Here is a 24,018-nt window from a genome sequence, read left to right as displayed (position 1 = left end):
ATCAATGACAGCCGTTTGAATAGTCTATGATGTTGATGACAGTGAAAAAAAACCGTTCTGAAATGCCTGAAGATGAATAGTGATTGATGATAGGTCACATTCATTAGGGTTCCGTAAGTCATTCACATTATCGACGAGTATCCGCACTGGCGGCAAAAATCGCGTATAGGACGTATACGCGTTCGTCGGAATATAATTCGAGATAATTAATATCGCGCGGTGAAATATCGTTGTGCGGACACACCCTTATAGTTTCGTCATGTATGTCCGCCTGTCTGTCCTTTGGTCCTGGCTCGTTCTCCGCCGTTCCTGCACCGATTTTTAGGGTTCCGTAGCCAAAATGGCAAAAACGGAACCCTTATAGTTTCGTCATGTCCGTCTGTCCGTCTGTCCGTCTGTCCGTCTGTCACAGCCGATTTACTCGGAAACTATAAGTACTACAGTGATGAAATTTGATGGGAATATGTGTTGTATGAACCGCTACAAAAATATGACACTAAATAGTAAAAAAAAGAATTGGGGGTGGGGCCCCCCATACATGTAACTGAGGGATGAAATTTTTTTTTCGATGTACATACCCGTGTGGGGTATCAATGGAAAGGTCTTTTAAAATGATATAAAGTTTTCTAAAAAACATTTTTCTTAAAGTGAACGGTTTTTGAGATATCAGCTCTCAAAGTCGTAAAAAGTATGTCCCCCCCCTCTATTTTTATAACTACGGGGTATAAAATTCTAAAAAAAATAGAGGTGATGCATGCTAATTAACTCTTTCAACGATTTTTGGTTTGATCAAAGTATCTCTTATAGTTTTTGAGATAGGTTGATTTAACTGTAATTTTGGTTAAGTTATTGTGCTTACACTATATTTGCTGCTACGGAACCCTTTGTGCGCGAGCCCGACTCGCACTTGGCCGGTTTTTTAATCTCAGATTAAAATGAATGATTCTCAACGGTTCATCAACAGTTCGTTGTCCCGCCAATAGAAATATAGGTAACTTATCGCGGGACAATCGACTGTTGCTGAACCGTTTAGAATCTGTCAATTTAGTATCTGAGATTAAAAAACAGACTTAGGCCGGCTCCATACGTTGGTCCCAACGCTCGTACCAACGTTGGACTGCAAATTGGGTGAGGCGTACATACGTTGGCTAATAAACTAGTTCTGTCCCGGCAGGGCCAACGTGAAGATGTCCGATACAGAAATCTTAACTGCTCTGAGGCGATAAATATGTGCTCATTGATGATTCCCGCTTTTTTTAAATCTTCAATTGAGAAGATCATGCCCATATTCTGTTGAATGCTGCGCCATGCATGCTAATACATTTTGATTTTTATGTTCCTTTCGAGTTGCATCCCATATTATTGGATGTGCTTGTTGTTAAGTTCAATAAAATCTGTAACTTTTGAATTTTTCCATAAAGGTGACGATTTTGTGGATGAGAAATCCATTCTCGCTCGACGTCCGCACTCGTTGCGTGTTGCAACAGCACTGAGCAAAGCGCCAACGTGTGGGCGAGATCGCCAGCGTTGGCGCAGATTCCTTTGATAAAACCGACACGAGCCGGCCAACTACCAACGCTCGCCCCAACGTTGGGGCCAATGCAATTTTCTAGATCCATACGTTGGACGAGTAGCGTTGGGACCTGCGTTGGGACCAACGTATGGAGCCGGCGTTAAGTATGTTAGTAAATGAAACAAGGTGACTACTGTATAGATTTTTATATATTTACCTACTAAATATACAAATGACTTTGCTAATAGATACAATCTAAGCCTATGTACATAAGATAGTTTAATATCTTTAAAAGGGGAATTATAAAACGAGCGAACAAAAAAAAACTTTGCGACTGATGATGACATACTGTTTTAATAACTTGAGCGGTATGAATTTGAGTAAGCGAAAAATTAACTAAACTGACGACGAATATTGATTTATAATAAAATCCAGAACGAGCTTACAAAAAGTGGACTGTGATAAATCCATTTCAGATATTAAAATTTTATCCGAGCGACTTAATTACTAAGTGAGCGACTGGAAATACAGAGAGGGCAACTTCAATATTAAGATATATTCGATTTTTCTAAGTGAGGTTATACTTAGCGAACTACTAAAAAGTTCACTTTGAGCAAAGTTTTGTATGCTGCTTTATTTATGATTATTGGTTACTGATATTCTATTTGAGGCCTTATGTTTTTTATTTTGATACGCTTTTTAATGAAAACTACAGATTTTTAAATGCACTGGCAAAAAGGATCGTGCAACTGTCCCGAATTTTTCAATAGATATGTATGCAAACACGTTTTGGGGCTAGCAATTCGGCTCAAACTAACAACACCACCACTGGAAGCAAAAATGATACCCATTGGACAAAAAAGAAAACGAGGCCGCCCAATAAGTTCAAGCCCGCACTTATTTACCAGTGACGATGAGTAGTAGGGCTCCTCATACCTATCAATGTTTCTTAGTATTAATAAGAAGTTTTTTTTTATATTTCAATAATAAAATTTCTCAACTAATAGAATAGTGTTTCTTCAAATAGTTATTTCATATTATTTTTATTTTTTAAATGTGAGCTCATTATACTCTGCTCATTAGTGTATTTTTCAAAGTGGTTTTTGTATTCGAAACACTTCATTTAAGATAAAATGCCGCTCAGTATAAAAAATACATTTGCCAAATATTGAAAAAAATGCAGGAAGTAACGTTGACACTCAAACAAATATTAGGTCGCTCAAATATTATGAAGCTGCTCATTTTGTATTTTAAGTAACTCAAATTAATGTTTGTAAGTTGCTGTTCTGTTGATTTCTCGTCACTCGCAGTCAGTCGCTCACTTAGTAATTCTATAACCCAAATTAATTAATTTTGACACTTAGAACTGTAATTTACAGTCACTCGTTTTATTGCTACCCTCTTTAAAATAATTAATAATACCTTATAATAATTATGTATCTTATAGTTCAGAAATCCAGACCCCCTTTATTGAAGACATTCGATTTATTTCAGTTAATTTTGATGAGGAAATCTCGGCATGCTGAGAATTAGCAGTCCAGAGAAGTAATTCTTTGAGCACCTTTATTTCAAAGTACCTATGTAAAACAAAAAGTTTGTACTAGGGGCGGTCGAGATATTCACAACATGATAGTGCAATATGATTATATTTTGTTAGAACCAACTAGAATAAATGTAATCAATTTCAACACAATAAAGTTGCTGTAACAGTAATAAAATAATACATTGACTAAATAATAAAAGTTGAAATCATGTAAGTAAACGGTTTTAGTTTTAACAGTAACTTAACACAAACTAGTTTTATCGATATTTACACTTGTCAATGAATTGAAAATATAATAAAAGATATACAGCACGTTATTTGTACCGAAGGCCGCGTCCACAACGCCAGCGGGCGGAGCGGCGACACGCACTGGTATTATTTACTCTACGGCGGCGAATTACGTACAAATATCTGCCGTTGAGTAAATAATACTAGTCGGTGCCGGCGGCGGGCGCCATGGACGCGGCCTCATAGCCCTGCCTCCCCAGCACGCCATGGCGACGTATTGAAGTGTGTTGTACCTACCTCACTTTAAGACATCGCCATCTGTACTACCGACATGGTTTCCGCAGCCGTGTGTGTGTGTGTGTGTGTGTGTGTGTGTGTGTGTGTGCGAGTGTGTGTGCGTGTGTGTGTCTACGGTCAGTGCGTGAAGTCCGCGGCGCGCGGGTACTCGGGCGGGAAGCTCGCCCACGCGCCGCCCACCACCGTGCCCGCGCCTGCCGGAGACAAACAATATTAGAAACAATTAAAGACGTTTATTTCAAAAATTTAAAAAATGAGGATGAGTAGTCTATGGCATGAGTGTTGCTTTCCAGTGCTGAAATGGGTTCTAGCTCAGCTCACTATTACATTGCAATACAACCCATGCATACTCTGTTAAACAGACTTCACATTTCTATTATTTACCTTGTTCACTCTGAAATATCCCATTGGACCATTTGCCAGAAGGTCGTAAATTTTACAGGTGTTCTAGTGATCATCTGTGCCTACGTCATGCTACTTTGTTATAAGGGGTAAGGTATATAATATGCTCACGGCTATTGTAATCCCCGATAGGGTAAGTATTCAGAGGTGACTTGCAAGCGAGCCACACTCTTTTCGCTGTTCATTTTTAACCATGTGATAGGCCGCGAGCCGTATAGTCGTTTTTTAATAAGAACATTTCACTTAGTATCTAGATGTGCATTGTGCGTAGAGGTTTCCTCCCGATGTTTTCCTTCACCATAAGAGTACCTATCTGTTATAATTCCTCATTTCAGTAGTAGTAGTGTACTGACCGAGCTGTATGTTGATCTTGTCGGGCGGCGGCGGCGACGCGGGCCGCGAGTCGCTCTGCTTCACCGTCTCTGCAACGATTTAGGAACATTATTAACACTATTATTAAAAATAACTGTTTATGACAAATATTTGCCTCGGCTGGGGATCGTACCCGGGACCTTCGGCATAGCGTCCTCTACGCAATACACATTTCATCAGACAATAGTGCAGCGATTACAAGATTTTCGAACCTCCGTTTACGTTGCGTATCGTCAACTGTCACTGTCAAAATGTAAGGTAAATTTGTTAGTTCCAAAAGTAACTACGTTGGCGCTGTTCTTTTTCCATAAGTTTGTGTTATCCCGTGATAGGCCCTAAGTGTACTGACCGTGTATCTTGGCGCGGGCCTGCGCCTTGAGCAGCTTGCTCATGGTGTTGCGCGGGCGCGGCGGGGGCCGCTCGAGCGCGCGCCCGTGCGCCGCCGTCATGTGCCGCTCCAACATGTAACTGCAGGGGAAATGTGTGGTTAGCTTTGATAATCTTGCTTTTTCAATTTAGTAACTACTTTTTTTTGTTGCACCTTTCTACTAGTTTTTCTGTACCTCCTGTAGGTTGGCTGGTAGAAAATGCTTTTAGCCACCTAGTCCACCTTTTGTACACTTAAATTTCATATTTGTGCAATAAAGTATCAAATAAATAAATATAATAATATGTAGGGACATCTCACACACGGCCATCCGACCCCAAGCTAGGCAGAAACTGTGTTATGGGTGTCGGACAGCTGATATATCTACACAAATACATAGATAGATAGATACTAAATATAAATATAAGTTTATAATGGAACCAACAGTTTAATATAATTTCGTGATTTCCGGTTTTGCGCCATGCTAAAAGTTAGTGAGTGCGATCAGTGCAATTATTGATATACTAGCTGTACTCGCGAGCTTTGCTTCGCCTTAAAAAGTTTTCCCGTGGGAATACCGGGATAAAAAGTAGCCTATGTGTTAACCTAGGGTGTCAGCTAAATCTATACCAAATTTCGTTAAAATCGGTCCAGCCGTTTTGACGTGAAAAAGTAACCAACATACACACATACTCAGAAACTTTCGCATTTATAATATTTTTATTTTTATTTATTTATTTATTTTTTTATTTATTTATATTAGTTAATTATTAGTAGGATTGCTAGTATAACTCACCGTCGCTCATACCGCTCGGAGCAGAACTGGCAGCGGAAGTAGTGCTTGCGGGGCGCGGGGGCGGGGGCGGGGGCGCCGGGGGCGTCCGCGGGGGGAGCCTCGTGGGACTTGGCGTGCGCCACCAGGTTGTACCTGGAATATTTACAATGAAGACTATAGTTCAGTGGCCAGTTGAAGTTTAGTGATCATGCCGAGTTGAACACAGGAACTTTAAACTAATGTCGGAATTAAACCTATGTCTGCCTCTTTCTGCCCGCATACTGTAAAAGCAAGGCAGCAATAGGAATTCGAATTTTCACAACTCAGCGTTACTGTAACAAACACAGCCACCTATAGACATCATCAGTTATTGTAGTTCTATGGACCATTCATGAATCTAAAGTGTATGTTTCTAGTTCGTTTAAAGTATGTTGCGGTCACCAAATTGCTTGATGGTTAACCAAGGATATAGATGGCAGAATGCCAATTTTTATGGCAGAATAATATTATTTTGCCTGAGTTGCCGAAGGCGTGTATTCAACAACCGTTTACCAAGCACCAGTCACACTATAAAGGTGGGTACTGACCAATGTTACGGACTGTAATGTAATATTGCCAGTGAGCATGTTACACAACGCTGTGTTTGGTACACATCAGCTTGGTTGCTCGCTGGTTTTCCCGTAATACTACGTACTGAATGCACGAATGCTCACTGTGTAACATTTTACATTACACCTCGTAACGTTGGTCACGACCTTGTACCATCTTTGGTACCTTAACGCTCACAGATGAACAAACAATGATGTTGATTCTGAAGGCAGAAATTCTAAATTTAGAGCGGTCAAAACCTTAATTTCTTTGTTTAAAATTCGACATTTCCGTAAATGTCATTTTATGCTGGCAAATTTTTTAGTTTGAAAGCGTTAAAATTAGAATTTCTGCCTTCAGAATCCACATCAATATGCATAAAGTCGTCCCTCACCGCTCGGAGAACCTCTTCCCGCACGTGTTGCACTCGTAGCGCTTCTCGCCGGAGTGCACGCGCAGATGCCGCTTGAGGTGCGACGACGTCATGAGCGCCAGCCCGCACACGCCGCACGCGTGCCGCTTCACGCCAGAGTGCGCCAGCTTGTGCATCTTGAACGACGACGTGTGGATGAACGACTTGCCGCACAGGTCGCACTGGACACACACAATTTTTAAAAAATATATATTAAATCGTTTATTCATTTTAACAAGACATATATACAGGGTGGCCCAAAGAGTGACGTCCAAAGGAAAATGTTTGATTCCTTAGGTCAAGGGGTAGCCAAATCACCCCCATGTATGTTCAGCAATTTTTAGTAGTTTAGGAGTTATGATTTTTGTCAACTCGTGAACATGTTGACAGCGCCATCTATGGGATTGTCTCCGTATTGGCTGCAATCATAGATGACTATGATCATGAATATGTTACAAGAATGCATGATCTTGGATCGATTACCGATTGGTTAAGTTCACAGGTCCTCCAATAGAGGGCGTTATAATTAGTTTTATGAAAATGTATCTTATAGTTAGTGGGTAATTAACTAGCGGTAATTCACTTTCCAATTATACGCCATACAAGAAGCACACTGTATTTCTCTGCTCCATCTTGCCTGCTCACCTAACCTCAACCTCCGACCACGAGTTTACATTTGGTGACCCCTGACTACTGGAGAAGATTACGCAATCCTACGGAGTGCAAGCTGGGTGAAGGCCTAGCGACCGCGGCGGAGAAAAAGCGAGAAAAGGCGAGCGGTGAACATAACGAGGGCTACATTTCACCACGTGGTGGTGAACATACCAGGTTCCAGAACCCAGACCAGAGGAATCAGGTGCTGCAACCGACAAGATTCGATTGGGAAGTCACGCATACCTACGACGGCGGGGCGGCCGAGATCGCCACGAGACCACACGAGGTCAAGGTCCAAGAAGGTCGAGAAGAGAAGAAGGGCTGAAAGCATAGAATATCCTATCATCAAGTAAGTGGCTGGCAACTAGTACCTATCAAGTTAGTTAAAAGTTTGAAATTCCTTAAACTTAATTTACTTGTCTAAAATTATAACCTCTAAACTGTACACGTATACCTACCTTCCTACTATATCCAAATTTAATTTAATATGGCTTCATCTGATAGTGATTCTTCAGTTATTTGTGATATAAAGTTAAAAACTCTAATTAAAAAACGAGGAGTAGTGAAGGGAAAATTAACTTTGTTCAAAAAGTATTTATCGAAACTCACATCTGCATCGCTAACTGCTGATCAGTTAATCGATTTAGAGCTACGTACAACTAGAATAATAAATGTTTTCAAGGAATTCGAAATTATTCAAGATAAAATTGAGACTCTGAGCGAGGAGCTCAAGGATCATTTGGAGGAGAGAGAGACGTTTGAGAACACTTATTTTGAATGTGTGTCCTTAAGCAAGGGTTATTTAGCGCAGGTGGCTAGTCCAGGCGCCTCCACATCACCTGAGGGTCAAGTTCGCGAGGTTACCGAGCCACGTGAGCATGATTCCATTAAATATCCTGATATTAAATTGCCGACATATAATGGTCAGGTTACAGACTGGATTGAATTTCGAGACACATTTGACGCACTTGTCAATCAAACCAGTCTAAAACCAATCCAAAAATTTAAATACCTTAAGGGTTGTTTAACTGATAGCGCGCTGGAAGTAGTCAGTTCATTGGAGTTCGCCGAGGAAAGCCACGCCCTAGCATGGCAACTACTTTGCGAAAGGTATAATAATCCCAAGACCCTTGTGTATAGTCATTTGAGAGCTCTGTTTAATATCGATCCTGTTCCAAATACAGCCACCGCCCTTAGATCACTAAATGATAATATTTCTAAACATTTACGCATTCTCAGATCAGTAAAAGTACCTACCAACGATTGGGATCTATTAATAATATTTTTCCTCACTTCCAAACTCGATAGGATATTGCAAACCAAGTGGGAGGAAAAAATGAATTCCCGTGAATTGCCTAACTTACAGGACTTCAAGTCGTTCCTGCGAAGTCAAGCTGATCTGAGGGAGGCCGTGAGTCAAACCGAACCAGCTACCCGCGGACTCCCGGCGCGAGAGGCTATGGTAACTACGTGCCCTCCGTCCCATACCAACAGTAAGGTAATACCTAAACATACCTACCGTAGACAATGTCCGAACTGCAAAGAAACTCATTACATAAACCAATGTCCAAAGTTGTTGGCTCTGAATGCAGCGTCACGCATACGCATAGTAAAAAGGCTAGGTCTCTGTCTGAATTGCCTAGCATCTAACCATATTGTACCTAACTGCCGCGCGAGCAACTGCAGAATATGCCAAGGTAAGCACCATACGCTTTTACACATTACCCATACCGACTCCAATGAGTCGAACCAACGACAGTCAACGTTCCACAACTCTTCAGGGCCGACGGCAGCGGCGTCTGTACCACAGGAACCCCATTCGATCAACTTGATTACTAATAATCAACAGTTGAACTCTAATCAAGGTACGCGTGTGGACGGTACACCGCCAATAACACAAAATAAGGGTGTAATTCTGTCCACGGCCCGCGTAAAGGTGTTCGATAAAGATAACAAACCTATTGTTTTACGCGTTTTGCTCGATAGTGGATCGCAATCAAACTTTTTAACCGAGAGTGCATGCAATAAATTAAACCTAACTACACACCAATTGAACATAGAAATTCTAGGATTTAACGAAAACTTAACGAAGATAAACCAATCATGTAACTTAACCATTCACTCAAACGATGACTCATTTTCTACAAAATTGTCTTGTCTTATTGTACCAAAAATATGTAAGTTGTCTAAACACACTGTCGACGCTCGTCAGTTAAATATACCCAAACGATTCCGATTAGCTGACGAATTATTTTACGAAGACGGGGAAATCGACCTATTAATAGGAGCTGAACATTTTTATCAGCTACTCTGCATCGGACAACATTCCTTAGGGACCGGGCTACCAATTCTGGTCAGAACCAAATTAGGGTACGTAGTATCGGGCTCGTACTCATTGAACTCCACCAACATGCCTCATCAGGTAGTATGTAACTTCGTTCAAATTGCTCAAAATCAAGCACTTCAGACCTTCTGGAACTCAGACAACTGCCATTCCACACCAGCGATAACAGATCAGGAGTATCTACAATGCGAGAAGGTATTTAATCAACACTACAGAACGCCCGATGGTAATTTTGTAGTGTCTATTCCATTCAAGGAGCCGCCAACATTTGAAAACTGTGAGTAATAGTAATACTGACACACCAACACACACATCCACACCCACCTCACTCGCACACGATACACATAAGGTGTTAGGGCTAGCATGGTGTAGTGGTAGTGACAATTAATGTACCAATTAAAAATCGAACAAGTATCGGGACCTTTTACCAAACGTAAGATACTATCCTTAGCCTAAGCTATTTTTGACCCCCTAGGGCTATTAAATCCAACCTTAGTAACTGCGAAATTAATTATAAAAAAATTATGGGACAATAAATTCCAATGGGATCAGTGTTTACCAACCGATATTACAAATGAATGGGAAAACTTTTATCAAAGATTGTTTACGTTGAATTCCCTACGTAGGCCGAGACACACGCTTATCAGTGATTACGTAACGCTGGAATTGCACGGATTCTCGGATAGCTCATTAACGGCATACGGGTGCGCTATTTATATACGATCAATAAATGTGCACGGGCAAATATTTACGCAATTACTGTGCTCTAAATCAAGGGTGGCGCGGAAAGAAACAATACCTAAACTCGAGCTCAGAGCTATGCTGCTACTCGCACAGCTTTATGAGAGGGTTAACTATGCCTTAAAATTTAACTTTACCAAAATTTATTTATGGTTTGATTCAAATGTAGCTTTGGCCTGGGCAAAATCACAGCAACCAAATAATCTTGATTGTTTTGTAAAAAATCGAGTCATCGCAATCCAAAGTTTAACCAATATCGATAATTGGCACTGGGTTTCGTCGAATGATAACAGTGCCGATCTTTTAACGAGGGGCGTTCAGGCTGACAAGTTGACCGACTGCGCCCTCTGGTGGGAAGGACCTTCGTGGTTAGGAAAACATAATGACGAGTGGCCTTCCGGTTGTACCACCACGCGACTACCAGAAATTGAGATAACCGAAATTAATTGTAACATTGTTACGAATATTCAACCAAATCTATTCATGGACGAATTATTCAACAGATGGTCGGACGTAAACAAACTTACTAATTGCGTCGCAGTAATTTATAGATTCACCAATAATTGTTTAAAGCGAAATAAAAAAAGCTACGGTCCACTCTCAGTGCAGGAATTAGACTTCGCACTAAATAAATTAATTGAAATTTCACAAATTGAAATGTTTCCATCCGAATATAATTTACTTGAAAATAAAAAACCATTATTAAAATCATCAAACACAAACAAGCTGATAAGAGTAGGCGGTCGTTTGGGGTTGTCGGCTTACGACCTACCTCCTACCACACAAACATGTACTAACCAAACTCATCATGAGCGACCTTCATGTGAGACTGCTGCATGCCGGACCCCAGCTGTTGCTGTCGTCGGCTCGGGAACGTTTTTGGCCGATAAATGGTAAGACCCTAGCTAATAAAATTGTCGAAAAATGTGTAACCTGCTTCAGAGCCAACCCAAGGACACAGGTTCCCATTATGGGTGATCTGCCACCAACGCGGGTTACCCCCGCTCTCCCCTTTGTGTTCACGATGTTGGATTACGGAGGTCCTTACACGGTCAGGGACAGGAGGGGACGTGGGTACAAAACCTATAAATGTTATATAGCCATATTCACTTGTATGACTACGAAGGCGGTCCATATTGAATTAATTTCAGGATTGCAGACAACTGCATTTCTATCGGCATTTCGTAGGTATATTGGCAGACGAGGCAAGCCTAAAGTACTGATAACCGATAATGCGACAACCTTCCATGGTGCCAATAATGAATTAGCAGAGCTTTACGATTTTTTGAATGCCCATACCAATGACCTGAAAACTTCCTGTGCGCAGGAAAGAATTCAATGGAAATTCCTTCCACCCTATGCTCCCCATATGGGAGGACTCCACGAGTCAGCCATTAGACGATGCAAATTTCATCTAAAGCGAGTACTAGGACAAGCATTGTTAACCTATGAGGAATTTTATACCATTCTTGTACAAGTTGAAGGAATTTTAAACTCTAAACCGTTATGTCCTATTCCGAATTCTAATACTGACGAAATTACTTGCCTCACGCCAGCCCATTTCTTGATTGGTAGGACGGCTAACTCACTGCCCGACTACGATTACAAGGATGTACCTATAAATCGACTGACCTTGTACCAACAATTACAGCAGCTGCAACAGAACTTCTGGACTTCTTGGTCCAGGGACTACATTGGACTGTTACAGGAACGCACAAGATGGCGAAGTTCCAAGGGCCCAGCTCTTCTCGAAGGAACCGTGGTGCTGGTGCGGGAGGAGCGTCTGCCGCCCTGCCAGTGGAGGCTGGGGCGCATCGTCAGCTGTTGCCAAGGTCGAGACGGCGTCGCGCGGGTAGCCGAGATCCAGACAGCTAGAGGAATCATCAAGCGATCCTTCAATAATATATGCCCGCTACCGATCGAAGCTATAAACTAGATTTAGATTTAGATTAGCTAGTTATTATAATATTCTAGATAAACTATTCCGTAACTATACCTACCTAATTAAGTTAAGCGTGTATCTATATATAATGTTACATTAGTGCCTATTGGTATTAAAAATTACTCCTTGTTGCCTTTTATTGACCTTAACTTTAAAATTTGTAACAAAGTATTTGGTACCTCTACTTACTTCATTTCAATTAACTTAGTTCTTTCTTACTTACTTACCTTTCTTAAATACCTATCTAGTAATTCAATCTATCTTACCCTTACATAAATATTCTAACGAATAAGGTGCCAAATATTTTGCGCTTATGAATATCTTAAAAATGATCTCATAATTTCAACAAAATGTTTGATACTTCATTTCATTTAACTTCATTAGTTCATTTCATTTAACTTCATTCCGAAATACCTAGTAAATCTATCTTGCTCTGATATTTGAAGGAATTAGGTATCAAACATAGCGTTATGTCTCTTTCAATCTAAACATTCTTAATAACCTACCTCCCTAAATTAAAATGATAGCAATGTGATTGAAAGAGGTATAACAGTAATGCACTGTGCCTGACGGGGACAACGCATTCGCAGGTAGCAACTGCGGTGGTGTTGTTTTTGCTGGCCCGGGAGCATGTCAACTCGTGAACATGTTGACAGCGCCATCTATGGGATTGTCTCCGTATTGGCTGCAATCATAGATGACTATGATCATGAATATGTTACAAGAATGCATGATCTTGGATCGATTACCGATTGGTTAAGTTCACAGGTCCTCCAATAGAGGGCGTTATAATTAGTTTTATGAAAATGTATCTTATAGTTAGTGGGTAATTAACTAGCGGTAATTCACTTTCCAATTATACGCCATACAAGAAGCACACTGTATTTCTCTGCTCCATCTTACCTGCTCACCTAACCTCAACCTCCGACCACGAGTTTACAATTTTTTTAACTAATTTTCTACGAAAATCGACCTCAGTGGATCAATTATGTTTTATTATTTTTTTGGATAATTTTTTTAAATTATTTTTTATTTTTGTGTCATCCTCTTAAGTTGTTCTTTTAACCATAAAAGTTTCAGCTTCCTAGCTGTAATGTAAGTTAGTTATTTTTATGTTGAAAGTTCAAATTATATCATCGAGCTAGACTGCTCTGAATTTTCTACTTGAAATTAAAAATTGAAATAGATATTCTCATGGTCCCTTATTAATTTTAAAAACTCCGCAAGGTTCCAAAATAAAATAAAAATAAACTATTGCTTAATGGGGTATTATTTGCAGAAAACAGCCTTCAAAGGTACTTGGGTGGAAATTACCTAATTAGTAAATTGTTTCAGAAAGTTGAAAGATTCCTGTTATATCATAACTAAGGACTAACTCAGTTAGAAAAAGTATCAAATTAAAGGGAAAATAAAATTATTTACTAATTTTTTTTATTTAAGTTACATTTTTGAATGTAAATTCTTAGTAAAATGTTTAAGTCTGAGTTGTAAGATTTATGAGATAATTGTATTATTAATACTAAGTAAATAAACTCATGTTGGCAACCTCGTACAAAATATAGTCTGTGAAGTTATTATTCCGAGCGGCAACTAGTCTGTGAATCCTCTATTTCAATATAAATTGTCTATGGTAATGATGGGCGATTATGAATGACAGCAACAATCGAATGGTTTGATACCACTAATGTCAATAATCGAATTTGCAAACCACTAACCACTAATTTTCATAATCGAATGATGAAATGAATTATGAATGATGAATACTTTCCTTCGAATGACACTATTTGAATAAGAGTGATTGAATGATTCAATTTGACACTCAAAAATGAACTTTGTGCTTAAGGCATAGAGTATTATTTAAGATGAAAAGACTGATAATCGAATGAACTGATGATTGAATGATTCAATTTGACACTCAAAAATGAACTTTGTGCTTTAGGCATAGAGTATTATTTAAGATGAAAAGACTGATAATCAAATGAACTGATGTTTGAATGATTCTATTTGACACTCAAAAATGAACTTTGGGCTTAAGGCATAGAGTATTATTTAAGATGAAAAGACTGATAATCGAATGAACTGATGTTTGAATGATTCTATTTGACACTCAAAAATGAACTTTGTGTTTAAGGCATAGAGTATTATTTAAGATGAAAAGACTGATAATCGAATATAAAGTAGTCATTTGAATAGGGAGGAATGAGACGACGCTCTACATTATTGTATTTACTTCTCACTCTTTCATAATCGAATGAATGATGAGGTTATTCGAATCATTTGAATGAAGTTTATAATCGAATTATTCGATTATGGTTAGTAATAATCGCGCATCTTTAGTCTATGGTCATATTTTCTTTCTTGCCGCCATTGCGGTTTGTCAAGAACACTACTTTTTTGTGCAACTTGGATAAATAATCTTCACGGATTAAATTAACAGCTTAGTGGTTCTTTCCTTTGATTATTGTGCATTGTATCATGGTTGATTGTTTTCTTTATTATTTCTTTGTATAATTTCGATTCCACAGTACATTTGGTTTATAACTTAGATTCTAAATATTTCAATTGTAATAGAAACTCAAGTGCTTATTCTGGCGATTGTGTTTTTCTTTCTCCTGCCGCTTCTGGTTTCTAAAATCAGAAGTGGGATTCGCTTACAGCCCACTATGTTTAATTTCCATCAAGAAACAATCAGCCATGGTAGAAATCAAAAAATTCGAAATGTATCGGACGACTCAACAAGTCAACATAACCTCAAAAAGTGTTTACGTTTTTAGCGAGCAAACGCGCCATAAATCTACGGGATTTCGTTCTGGTGGAAACCTCTTTACCCACGTAAAATATTCGGTCTCGTGTTACAAGACAAATTCACGCGTACTTATTCATTTGTTCATATCTACTTACAGTCTCAATGCTCGTGCCGGTTATCTCATCACGAGCTATGTAAACAGAGTTGTTGTCGCGGAAGTTCTGTAGTATACAGTGATGCATGAGTTGCATGACCCATACGATCATCTCACGTTAAAGTGCCATCAAATCATGTAAAGTTAAATTTCAGACTGCATCTATTGTTTTGTAAGGAGCTTGAGCTGAAGCAAGCAGATTGTTTAGCCAAGCAATGGCAGTGTAGACACACAAAATCAAAGGAAAGTTAACCTAAGTCCGTATGGGACTCGCAGATAGTTCCAATGATGTCAAGTAGATTATAATTTGGTCGTAAGCCAATACTCTGTCAAAGTTTGATTTCTTGAAGTTAAACCCAAGCTAAAGTTTTTCTAGTGGCAATATTAGGTATCATTCAGAGTTTCAGTGTTGTGTTCACAAATTTTAGTGTTACATACGTTTTCTTTGAGATAAGAGATAAGCGTGGCAAAATTCATTTATTTAATTCGCTAAAAACAACATCAAAATAGTGACGTGGAGTTGTAGTTCCAAAGTCATTAGTTAATAACTTATTCAAAACGTTAATAACTTTGACCGTTATAAAAAGTTTTTATTTAGTTATTTTAACTTAGTTATTTTGTTTTCCAAAAGGTTATTAATGTTACGTAAACAATTGTTTATCAGTAATTCTGATGGTGATCTCCAATTAATCTGAGAACAGTCTGTATAATTTGTACATGTACGTAGAGTGTAGGGGACACCGATAATATTTAAATGTTTTTTAATTCCCCACCATAATGCTACATCACTATCATGTAATTGTAACGTTTTTATCTGGTGTGTTAAAAATAAATAAATAAAATTACCAATATAGCCTATGGACTAGTATAAAGTTGTCATGATGATGATGATGTCCTCTTCGTCGTATCCGACAACAGCGACTCTTGCTACACTCTGTTATGTGCTCTTATGTGGCTGGCAAGTCCGAACTTCGTCTTGAACACCCTGTGCTCAGTGTGATAAAGTTGTCATACATCATAACCGGTATAGTGACCATCGAATCAAAGGAAGTTCTAGGTACAAGTTAATGATTAAAATTATTAAGCTGCTATGAAAAATCGTATTAAGTGATGAGGTCTATTCAGTAAACAATATAAAGCCTCTACCTATTACTGATAACAAAAATAATAAACGTTAGATAATGTTTAGCTGAAAATTCATCACAAACTTAAACTAAAGTTAAAATCATTCCTGAGGAGAAAAGTCGTTCCATTATAGGACTAAGCTAAATTGCGATTATGATTCATATTATAAAGCTTCATGTGCATAAGCTATCCCAGAACTTCAGAGGTCTAAATGTGAAATAACTTTGGGTACTTAGGTACTCATTTTATGAGAACTTCGACACTTCGATAAATCAGTCTCTCAGCGTGTTTTATGGGAATTACAACTGCAAATTAATGTCTATATCGTTGTAATGCACATTTCCAAGATTTTAAAAATTAGCCTCTATCTAGTTAACGTTTCAACAACATACTTCAACTTCAACACAAAACATCATTTTGAAAAAAACGTTATAATGATTATTGTCAGCGTTGAATGATAATTTAATAAGAAGAACTTCGTTAATTAACGATAACGAGTAACGATAAGTTGCCTATGGTGCTTCACTATCTATGTGAAACGATATGGAATGGAACATCAAATACTTATGTAAAACTTTTCAAACAAAATGTTAACAAACAACTATAGGTTATGTGCTCCATAATGAATATAAAGCTATCGATATTTCTACTTGAGCAATGTTCTACAAAGTGTAATCTTGCAGGAATCAACAACTGGAATCATAGCGGTGCAATGTTAATTTTCATATGAATTAATCTGGCCTTCTTCTTCATAGCTTGTTGGTGACAATGAATCTGGTCTGGGTTTGTCACCGTGGCGGTGAAGACACTGGGGAGTCAAGTTGGTGTCAGTTGCTTACTGTCCACCTGTGGCACAGCTGGATGTGTGTTCGAAACTAAAACTTCAAAGACGGTAAACCAATTTACAAGCCTGGTGCAAAATCTCCAGGAACCATGCAAGTGAGTTCTTTATTATTTGTCTACATCAGCAACATTCTTCTGTGAATCGCTACTTAGGTGGAATCCCATAAGATTTTCTAGTTTTACATAAGTAATTTACTACAAATTGGTGTTCACTCAAGGAGCACAGGAAAGTTGAATTTCAAGATAAGACAACTGTAGGAAAACACCTAAGATCCTGTCAAGTAACTTACAAGCTGTAGCTCCTCCTCATCATCATCAGGTTCTGGCATTCCCAATTTTATTTTAGCCACAGGGCTCGAAGAGTAGACCTCAACTTTGTCTGATCATGAGCCACACCTTTGACTTCATATCAGTTTATGCCGAGGCTGCTGCATACTGCACTATAGTGTGACCATGTGTGGTTATGGTTACTGTTTCTGTCCCTTTCGCTAAACATTATATATCAGCACATTTAGCACAAAAAGGCATCAGTTTTATCTTGGCCCAAAATTATATAATAAGATTAATAAAATTAATTTTGTGTTTGACAAACCTACATTTGAAGCTAAAAAGAAAGTGTCTACACTACTAAAAACCTTTACATACGATGAAACAGAGTTTTTTTTAATTAAGGAATGCGTACTTATTCAGTTTACGTACTCACACTCATTCTTACTCACACACAAACACACACACACACACACACTCACACACATACACACACACACACACACACACACACACACACACACACACACACACACACACACACACACACACACACACACACACACACACAACACACACTCAGTATGTTAGTTATTAGGTTTTTTATTTTATTTTATGTCTTTATTTATGTCCTTCCATCTGAGGGAACATAAAAATATTGTTTGAACATTGAAAAACAGGTCACCGCCGATCACTGTTACGATCCTCATAAGAGGTACAGGGCCTACTTAATCATAAATACAGGCTACATGTGAGCCTAGTTATGACAGTAGTCATTTTTTTTTACTATCAATAAAGATTTTTGATATTAGTAAGTGAACATTTTGGATGAATGGGCTGCAGGTCGGCAATATATGGCTATGACACTTCTTAACCTGGATTTCCGAGTCAAATCTCCTCTTGTTGCTAACTGGTACTCAGGACCAAACTACTTATACCCTCACAATGATGCTGCTGTGGTCCAGCTATTATGTAAAATTTCACATGAAAATTAATATTTTCATTATTTGACTGAAAGACTAAGATGTTCTTAAGACATACATCCATAAATTTTGTTATGGGAGAGTTCAATAAATATGGCCTATTTCGATCCTGAATTAAAGTTATTTATTGTTTCAGAGATTACTCTGAATGACAAGAGATGGCTGGCCATTTTGGTCAGACTGGCCGAGCTGGATGGCAACCAGATGGTGCCGATGCAGTGCCGCCGAGCAGTGTGCCCTGTATGCGCGCTGCAGTCTGGTGGGCGCGCAGGCAACCGCCTGACGCGGGTGCACTGCTGGTGTGCAGTTTGCGCTGTATGCGCGCTGCTATCTGCGCTGTATGCGCGCTGCTGTCTGCGCTGTATGCGCGCTGCTGTTTGCGCTGTATGCGCGCTGCTGTCTGCGCTGTATGCGCGCTGCTGTTTGCGCTGTATGCGCGCTGCGGTCTGGTGGTCGCGCAGGCAACCGCCTGACGCGGGTGCACAGCAAGCATGCTGTCTGCGCTTGATGCGCGCTACAGTTAACCATAGACGGCTGACGTGGAAGATGCATCGACGGGTGTTGCAACGACGGGCATTTACAAGTTTTCTTCAGACCGCTCTCGACGGGATCTCACGCAGAAATGCGTTGAGTGGCTTTGCCTTTCGTTCATAATATGAATGACTGCGCTTGGGCGGGGCCGCCTGCTATGCGGGTGGTTACTGCGTTGGGCAAACTGCGGGGTGTCCGACTTTTTCTACATTTCAAGATGATGAATGACATGGATCCATGTGTGAGATGACTAATGTTGGTCGAAGCCTGATAGTTAACTGGCTGTGGTTCATGAAACCTAACCTTTCATGAATCAATAATCATTTTTGTTATTTTGAATGTTCGAGAGTTAAGACAGAGGGCCCTGAAAGATCGATGAACAAGAGATTAGGCAAAGCTGTGACCACTAGGGTCGTAACTAACAGTGGGCTCTTTTGCAGAACTCTATCTATATGGCAGACATTGGGCTAAGCAGCCTGCCGCTGCCGCGACAAGTCTCCCTCCCCTACGGGACCCTCCAGGGCATGCCGCCAAGCTGCCAAAGCGTCGCGACGGCGTCACCGCTGAACAACCAAGCTGAAGACAGCCAAGACCCTCCACCGAGCCGCTTGTCTCTCAGTATGAGGAGAAAGCTTACATTGAAGATGTGCCCGAGGACGGTGCACAGTCAGGAGAGGCCGTGTTGGCAACCTCGTACAAAATATAGTCTGTGAAGTTATTATTCCGAGCGGCAACTAGTCTGTGAATCCTCTATTTCAATATAAATTGTCTATGGTCATATTTTCTTTCTTGCCGCCATTGCGGTTTGTCAAGAACACTACTTTTTTGTGCAACTTGGATAAATAATCTTCACGGATTAAATTAACAGCTTAGTGGTTCTTTCCTTTGATTATTGTGCATTGTATCATGGTTGATTGTTTTCTTTATTATTTCTTTGTATAATTTCGATTCCACAGTACATTTGGTTTATAACTTAGATTCTAAATATTTCAATTGTAATAGAAACTCAAGTGCTTATTCTGACGATTGTGTTTTTCTTTCTCCTGCCGCTTCTGGTTTCTAAAACTCAAATAATTATTTTACACATTTACTCACAATAAATTTTCAAAATGGCGACCTCCCACAGAAATAGACAACCTACATCTACGCAAGAAATTTTCTTTAAGTCGCCTATACGCTTCTCTGTTTCATTCAGATGTCACTTTTTGACAGATGTCACATTTTTGAGAAAAGTTACTTTTTTGACATGTTTAACTTTTTGACAGATGTCATATTTTTTACATTTGTAACTTTTTTAGATGTAGGTAGTGTATTGCTGTGGGAGGTCGCCATTTTGAAAATTTATTGTGAGTAAATTTGTAAAAGAATTATTTGAGTTTATTTATTTATTATTAATAATACAATTATCTCATAAATCTTACAACTCAGACATAAACATTTTACTAAGAATTTACATTCAAAAATGTAACTTAAATAAAAAATAATAGTAAATAATTTTATTTTCCCTTTAATTTGATACTTTTTCTAACTGAATTAGTCCTTAGTAATGACATAACAGAAATCTTTCAACTTTCTGAAATAATTGACTAATGAGGTAATTTCCACCCAAGTACCTTTGAAGGCTGTTTTCTGCAAATAATACCCCATTAAGCAATAGTATATTTTTATTTTTATGTTATTTTAGAACCTTGCGGAGTTTTTAAAAATAATAAGGACCATGAGAATATCTAGTTCAATTTTTAATTTCAAGTTGTAAATTCAGAGCAGTCTAGCTCGATGATATAATTTGAACTTTCGATATAAAAATAACTAACTTACATTACAGCTAGGAAGCTGAAACTTTTATGGTTAAAAGAACAACTTAAAGAGGATGACACAAAAATAAAAAAATATTTAAAAAAGTTATCCAAAAAAATAATAAAACATAATTGATCCACTGAGGTCGATTTTCATAGAAAATTATTTAAAAAACCGAGTGCGAGTGCGAGTCGGGCTCGCGCACAAAGGGTTCCGTAGCAGCAAAATTACAGTTAAATCAACCTATCTCAAAAACTATAAGAGATACTTTGATCAAACCAAAAATCGTTGAAAGAGTTAATTAGCATGCATCACCTCTATTTTTTTTAGAATTTTATACCCCGTAGTTATAAAAATAGAGGGGGGGGGACATACTTTTTACGACTTTGAGAGCTGATATCTCAAAAACCGTTCACTTTAAGAAAAATGTTTTTTAGAAAACTTTATATCATTTTAAAAGACCTTTCCATTGATACCCCACACGGGTATGTACATCGAAAAAAAAAATTTCATCCCTCAGTTACATGTATGGGGGGCCCCACCCCCAATTCTTTTTTTTACTATTTAGTGTCATATTTTTGTAGCGGTTCATACAACACATATTCCCATCAAATTTCATCACTGTAGTACTTATAGTTTCCGAGTAAATCGGCTGTGACAGACGGACAGACGGACATGACGAAACTATAAGGGTTCCGTTTTTGCCATTTTGGCTACGGAACCCTAAAAATCATAACTCCTAAACTACTAAAAATTGCTGAACATACATGGGGGTGATTTGGCTACCCCTTGACCTAAGGAATCAAACATTTTCCTTTGGACGTCACTCTTTGGGCCACCCTGTATACATTTATGCATAACACCCCAAGCAATACAATTGTTTCTCGGGGTAGCACAATATAATTATGTAAAACTTTTACTGCACATTCTATTGTTAAGTTATGAAATTGTGCTAGGTTATGCTAAAACAAAACAAATTAATAAAAACCTAAAACTTCACTGCAAGTTATTCACCAATGAGGTAAGGCATAGCAACTGCCACTTTGGTCTCTGGTAGAAGAATATTTTGGTTGAGTGATTTGGTACTTTGGTGAGCATTTAAGACAAATTATATTCTAGAAGCTCTACTTTAACACCCTGAAAGTAAAATTCGTCAGTTGTTTGTTTTTCGCATTACACTGTCGCGTTTATGATATAAATTTATGATTGCATCACTTACCTGATAATTAGGTTTTCCAGTATGAATATTATTATGCCTCTGAAGAGCTCCTTTTGAAGGAAACAATTTGTTGCATTCTTCACATTTCCAATCACTTATACCTGAAACATTTATATTTTAAGTATTTAGTCATGTAATTTAGCAAACTGGTGGCTGCATGCCTGTTTGCGACTGGTGGGTCTGTCCGGGGCCCAACAGTAATGGTGTGCTATTTTGTCGCAAGGTCCATGCTCATATTACGTTGCTGAGCCACTAAAATGAGTAAGTCTTTGCCTCCTTTAGAACCATAATGCTGCCCATTGAGTATGAATGTTCTGGAGACGAAATAGGCAGACGTTCCAATCTGCCGGGGAATAGGCCAAAAAGGCCCACCAATTGGTCTGACCAGGGTAGTGTTGTACCTTTGTGCATGGCGATGTGTATGTCGCAGGCGCGGCGGTGCTTGTAGTGCGCGCCGCACACCTCGCAGATGTAGGGCGGGCGGCCCTCCGCGTGCCGCCGCCGGTGTTGCTCCAGCCGGGCTACCGAGCAACACAACATTATAATGAAGGAAGAATTACTTTAGATTCCTTGTACTCCAACTTGGCATTAGAGTACAAAATCTATTAGATAAGGTCAGTGAAAAAAACGAACCGTATTTATTAGTGTAGTAACTGGCTCACCTAAAGAGCTGAATGTGGAGTTGCAGTGGTCGCAGGGATGGCGCGTCTTGTTCCGGGCGGCGGGGGCGCGGGGGGCGCGGGGCGCGCGCAGGGTGGGGGGGGCGCGCGGGGCGCGGCGGCTGGTGGGGGGATGCCGCATCTCCTCCACCTCCACCTTAATGTCCTCGTCCAGCACCAGCCCGTTGTCAAAGTGAGAATCCTGCGAACTGCAACCACACTACTTTAGTACTAAAGGTACCCCTCCCATATAAGATGTTACGCGTAAATTACGCAGAAAAGCTCTGGTAAAAGTAAAATCATAATTATGGATGCTGCAGAGTTTTGCTAAACATTCTACTACTCAGCCTTGGAGGGAGTTATGAACACTATATCATTATCACCATGAGTAACTTGTCAATAAGGCATATAGTTCCTTACTCAAAGCTTAGATCTTCTTCAAACTTAAGCGCTGCTCTCAGTGAGTGTGTGGCCTCGACGTGCTCCTGCAGCCCGCTCTCCCCGCCCGCCCCGGACACGCCGCACCTTGAGCACTCCCAGCTGGAATAAGCCATTACACATATTTTTTAGTTTTTGCTAAATCTATTTCTACAAATTTAAAATTTGAATGACAAAACTTACACATCTCTTTTCTTCTTAACTTTAACCTTTTCTGTGTTCAAACTATTACTTTTCTTTTTGCTGGGCCTTCCTCTTTTTTTCTTAGTGACTGCGAGAGGTTCATCCTCTGAGTCCCCATCGTGTATGTCTGTGGAGGAGAGATACCCGGGTGCCTCGTGCTCGGGCTCGTCCTTGACCCGGGCGGCGTGGGGGGCGGGGGCGGGGGTCGGGGCGGGGGCGCGCGGCGCCAGCAGCGGGTTAGCGGCCAGCAGCTGCTCGAAGCGGCGGCGCAGGCGCAGGTACTCCTGCTCCGCGCCGTCCAGCACCAGGATGAGCTCGGCGCAGGGCGGGCAGGCGAGCGCGGGGGCGGGCGCGGGGGTCGCGGGCGCGGGGCAGTACCGCAGCAGCACGGCCAGCAGCGAGGCGCCGGACGGCGTGCGCGCGGCGGCGGCGTCCAGCGCGCCCGCCCCCGCCGCCGCGCCGCACGCCGCGCACTCCCCCGGCTCCTGCTTCACCGCCGCCGCGCCGCCCGCGCCTGCCTTCAGCTCCTCCACTTCTATTTCCATAGTGAGCACCTCCGCCATCTCGCAATACCCTCACAATACTTACAACTTATAAACGAATGTTATTGTCCCCACATTTTATTAAAAACACTACCGTTCGATCTACATTAAACATGAAAGTCTTGAAATACTCATGGAAATAACTCAGTTTTTAAGTAAATTAATGAAATAGCAAAAAGAAAACAAACTAACCGAGACGAAACAACTATTTATTTTGACATTTATAAAATTATTGCCAGTGTAAAAAAACAAAATGCCCAGATTATTTTACATTCTGTGAGGTCTGTTATGTTTCGTTTTACGAAATGAAGAATGAGCGGACCCCTGTATTCTGTGATGTATTTGCACTTGAC

At 39.9% G+C, this 24,018-nt stretch overlaps 1 protein-coding gene and 1 long non-coding RNA gene across 2 annotated transcripts; one reads left to right on the top strand and one right to left on the bottom strand.

Annotated features, from left to right (window-relative positions):
• Positions 1–3,620: 3,620 nt before the first annotated feature.
• Positions 3,621–23,893, bottom strand: LOC119691299 (zinc finger protein 260). The gene is made up of 10 exons (XM_048625649.1): positions 23,124–23,893; positions 22,923–23,042; positions 22,506–22,711; positions 22,245–22,364; positions 21,844–21,944; positions 6,480–6,679; positions 5,519–5,650; positions 4,705–4,823; positions 4,337–4,405; positions 3,621–3,775 (listed from the first exon to the last, which is right to left on the bottom strand). The coding sequence occupies exons 1-10, from the start codon at positions 23,684–23,686 to the stop codon at positions 3,699–3,701; spliced, it is 1,707 nt and encodes a 568-aa protein (XP_048481606.1). The 5' UTR covers positions 23,687–23,893; the 3' UTR covers positions 3,621–3,698.
• LOC105395867 lies at positions 16,802–19,850 on the top strand. Its single transcript, XR_007267066.1, has 2 exons — positions 16,802–17,142; positions 18,433–19,850. It is a non-coding gene; the product is annotated as an uncharacterized LOC105395867 (long non-coding RNA).
• Positions 23,894–24,018: the final 125 nt, after the last annotated feature.

The sequence above is a fragment of the Plutella xylostella genome, chromosome 15, assembly GCF_932276165.1.
Source record: "Plutella xylostella chromosome 15, ilPluXylo3.1, whole genome shotgun sequence".
Taxonomy (NCBI): Eukaryota; Metazoa; Arthropoda; class Insecta; order Lepidoptera; family Plutellidae; genus Plutella; species Plutella xylostella.
The sequence above is the reverse complement of the archived record's forward strand: the minus strand, read 5'-3'. Positions and strand labels throughout refer to the sequence as shown.

Coding starts and splice junctions, on each gene's coding strand:
- LOC119691299 (XM_048625649.1), bottom strand. CDS start 23,686: ATGGCGGAGGTGCTCACTATGGAAATAGAAGTGGAGGAGCTGAAGGCA. Junction 22,712..22,922: donor GAAGAAGATCTAAGCTTTGA/GTAAGGAACTAT, acceptor GTGTGGTTGCAG/TTCGCAGGATTCTCACTTTG. Junction 3,776..4,336: donor CAAGATCAACATACAGCTCG/GTCAGTACACTA, acceptor TGTCTCCGGCAG/GCGCGGGCACGGTGGTGGGC.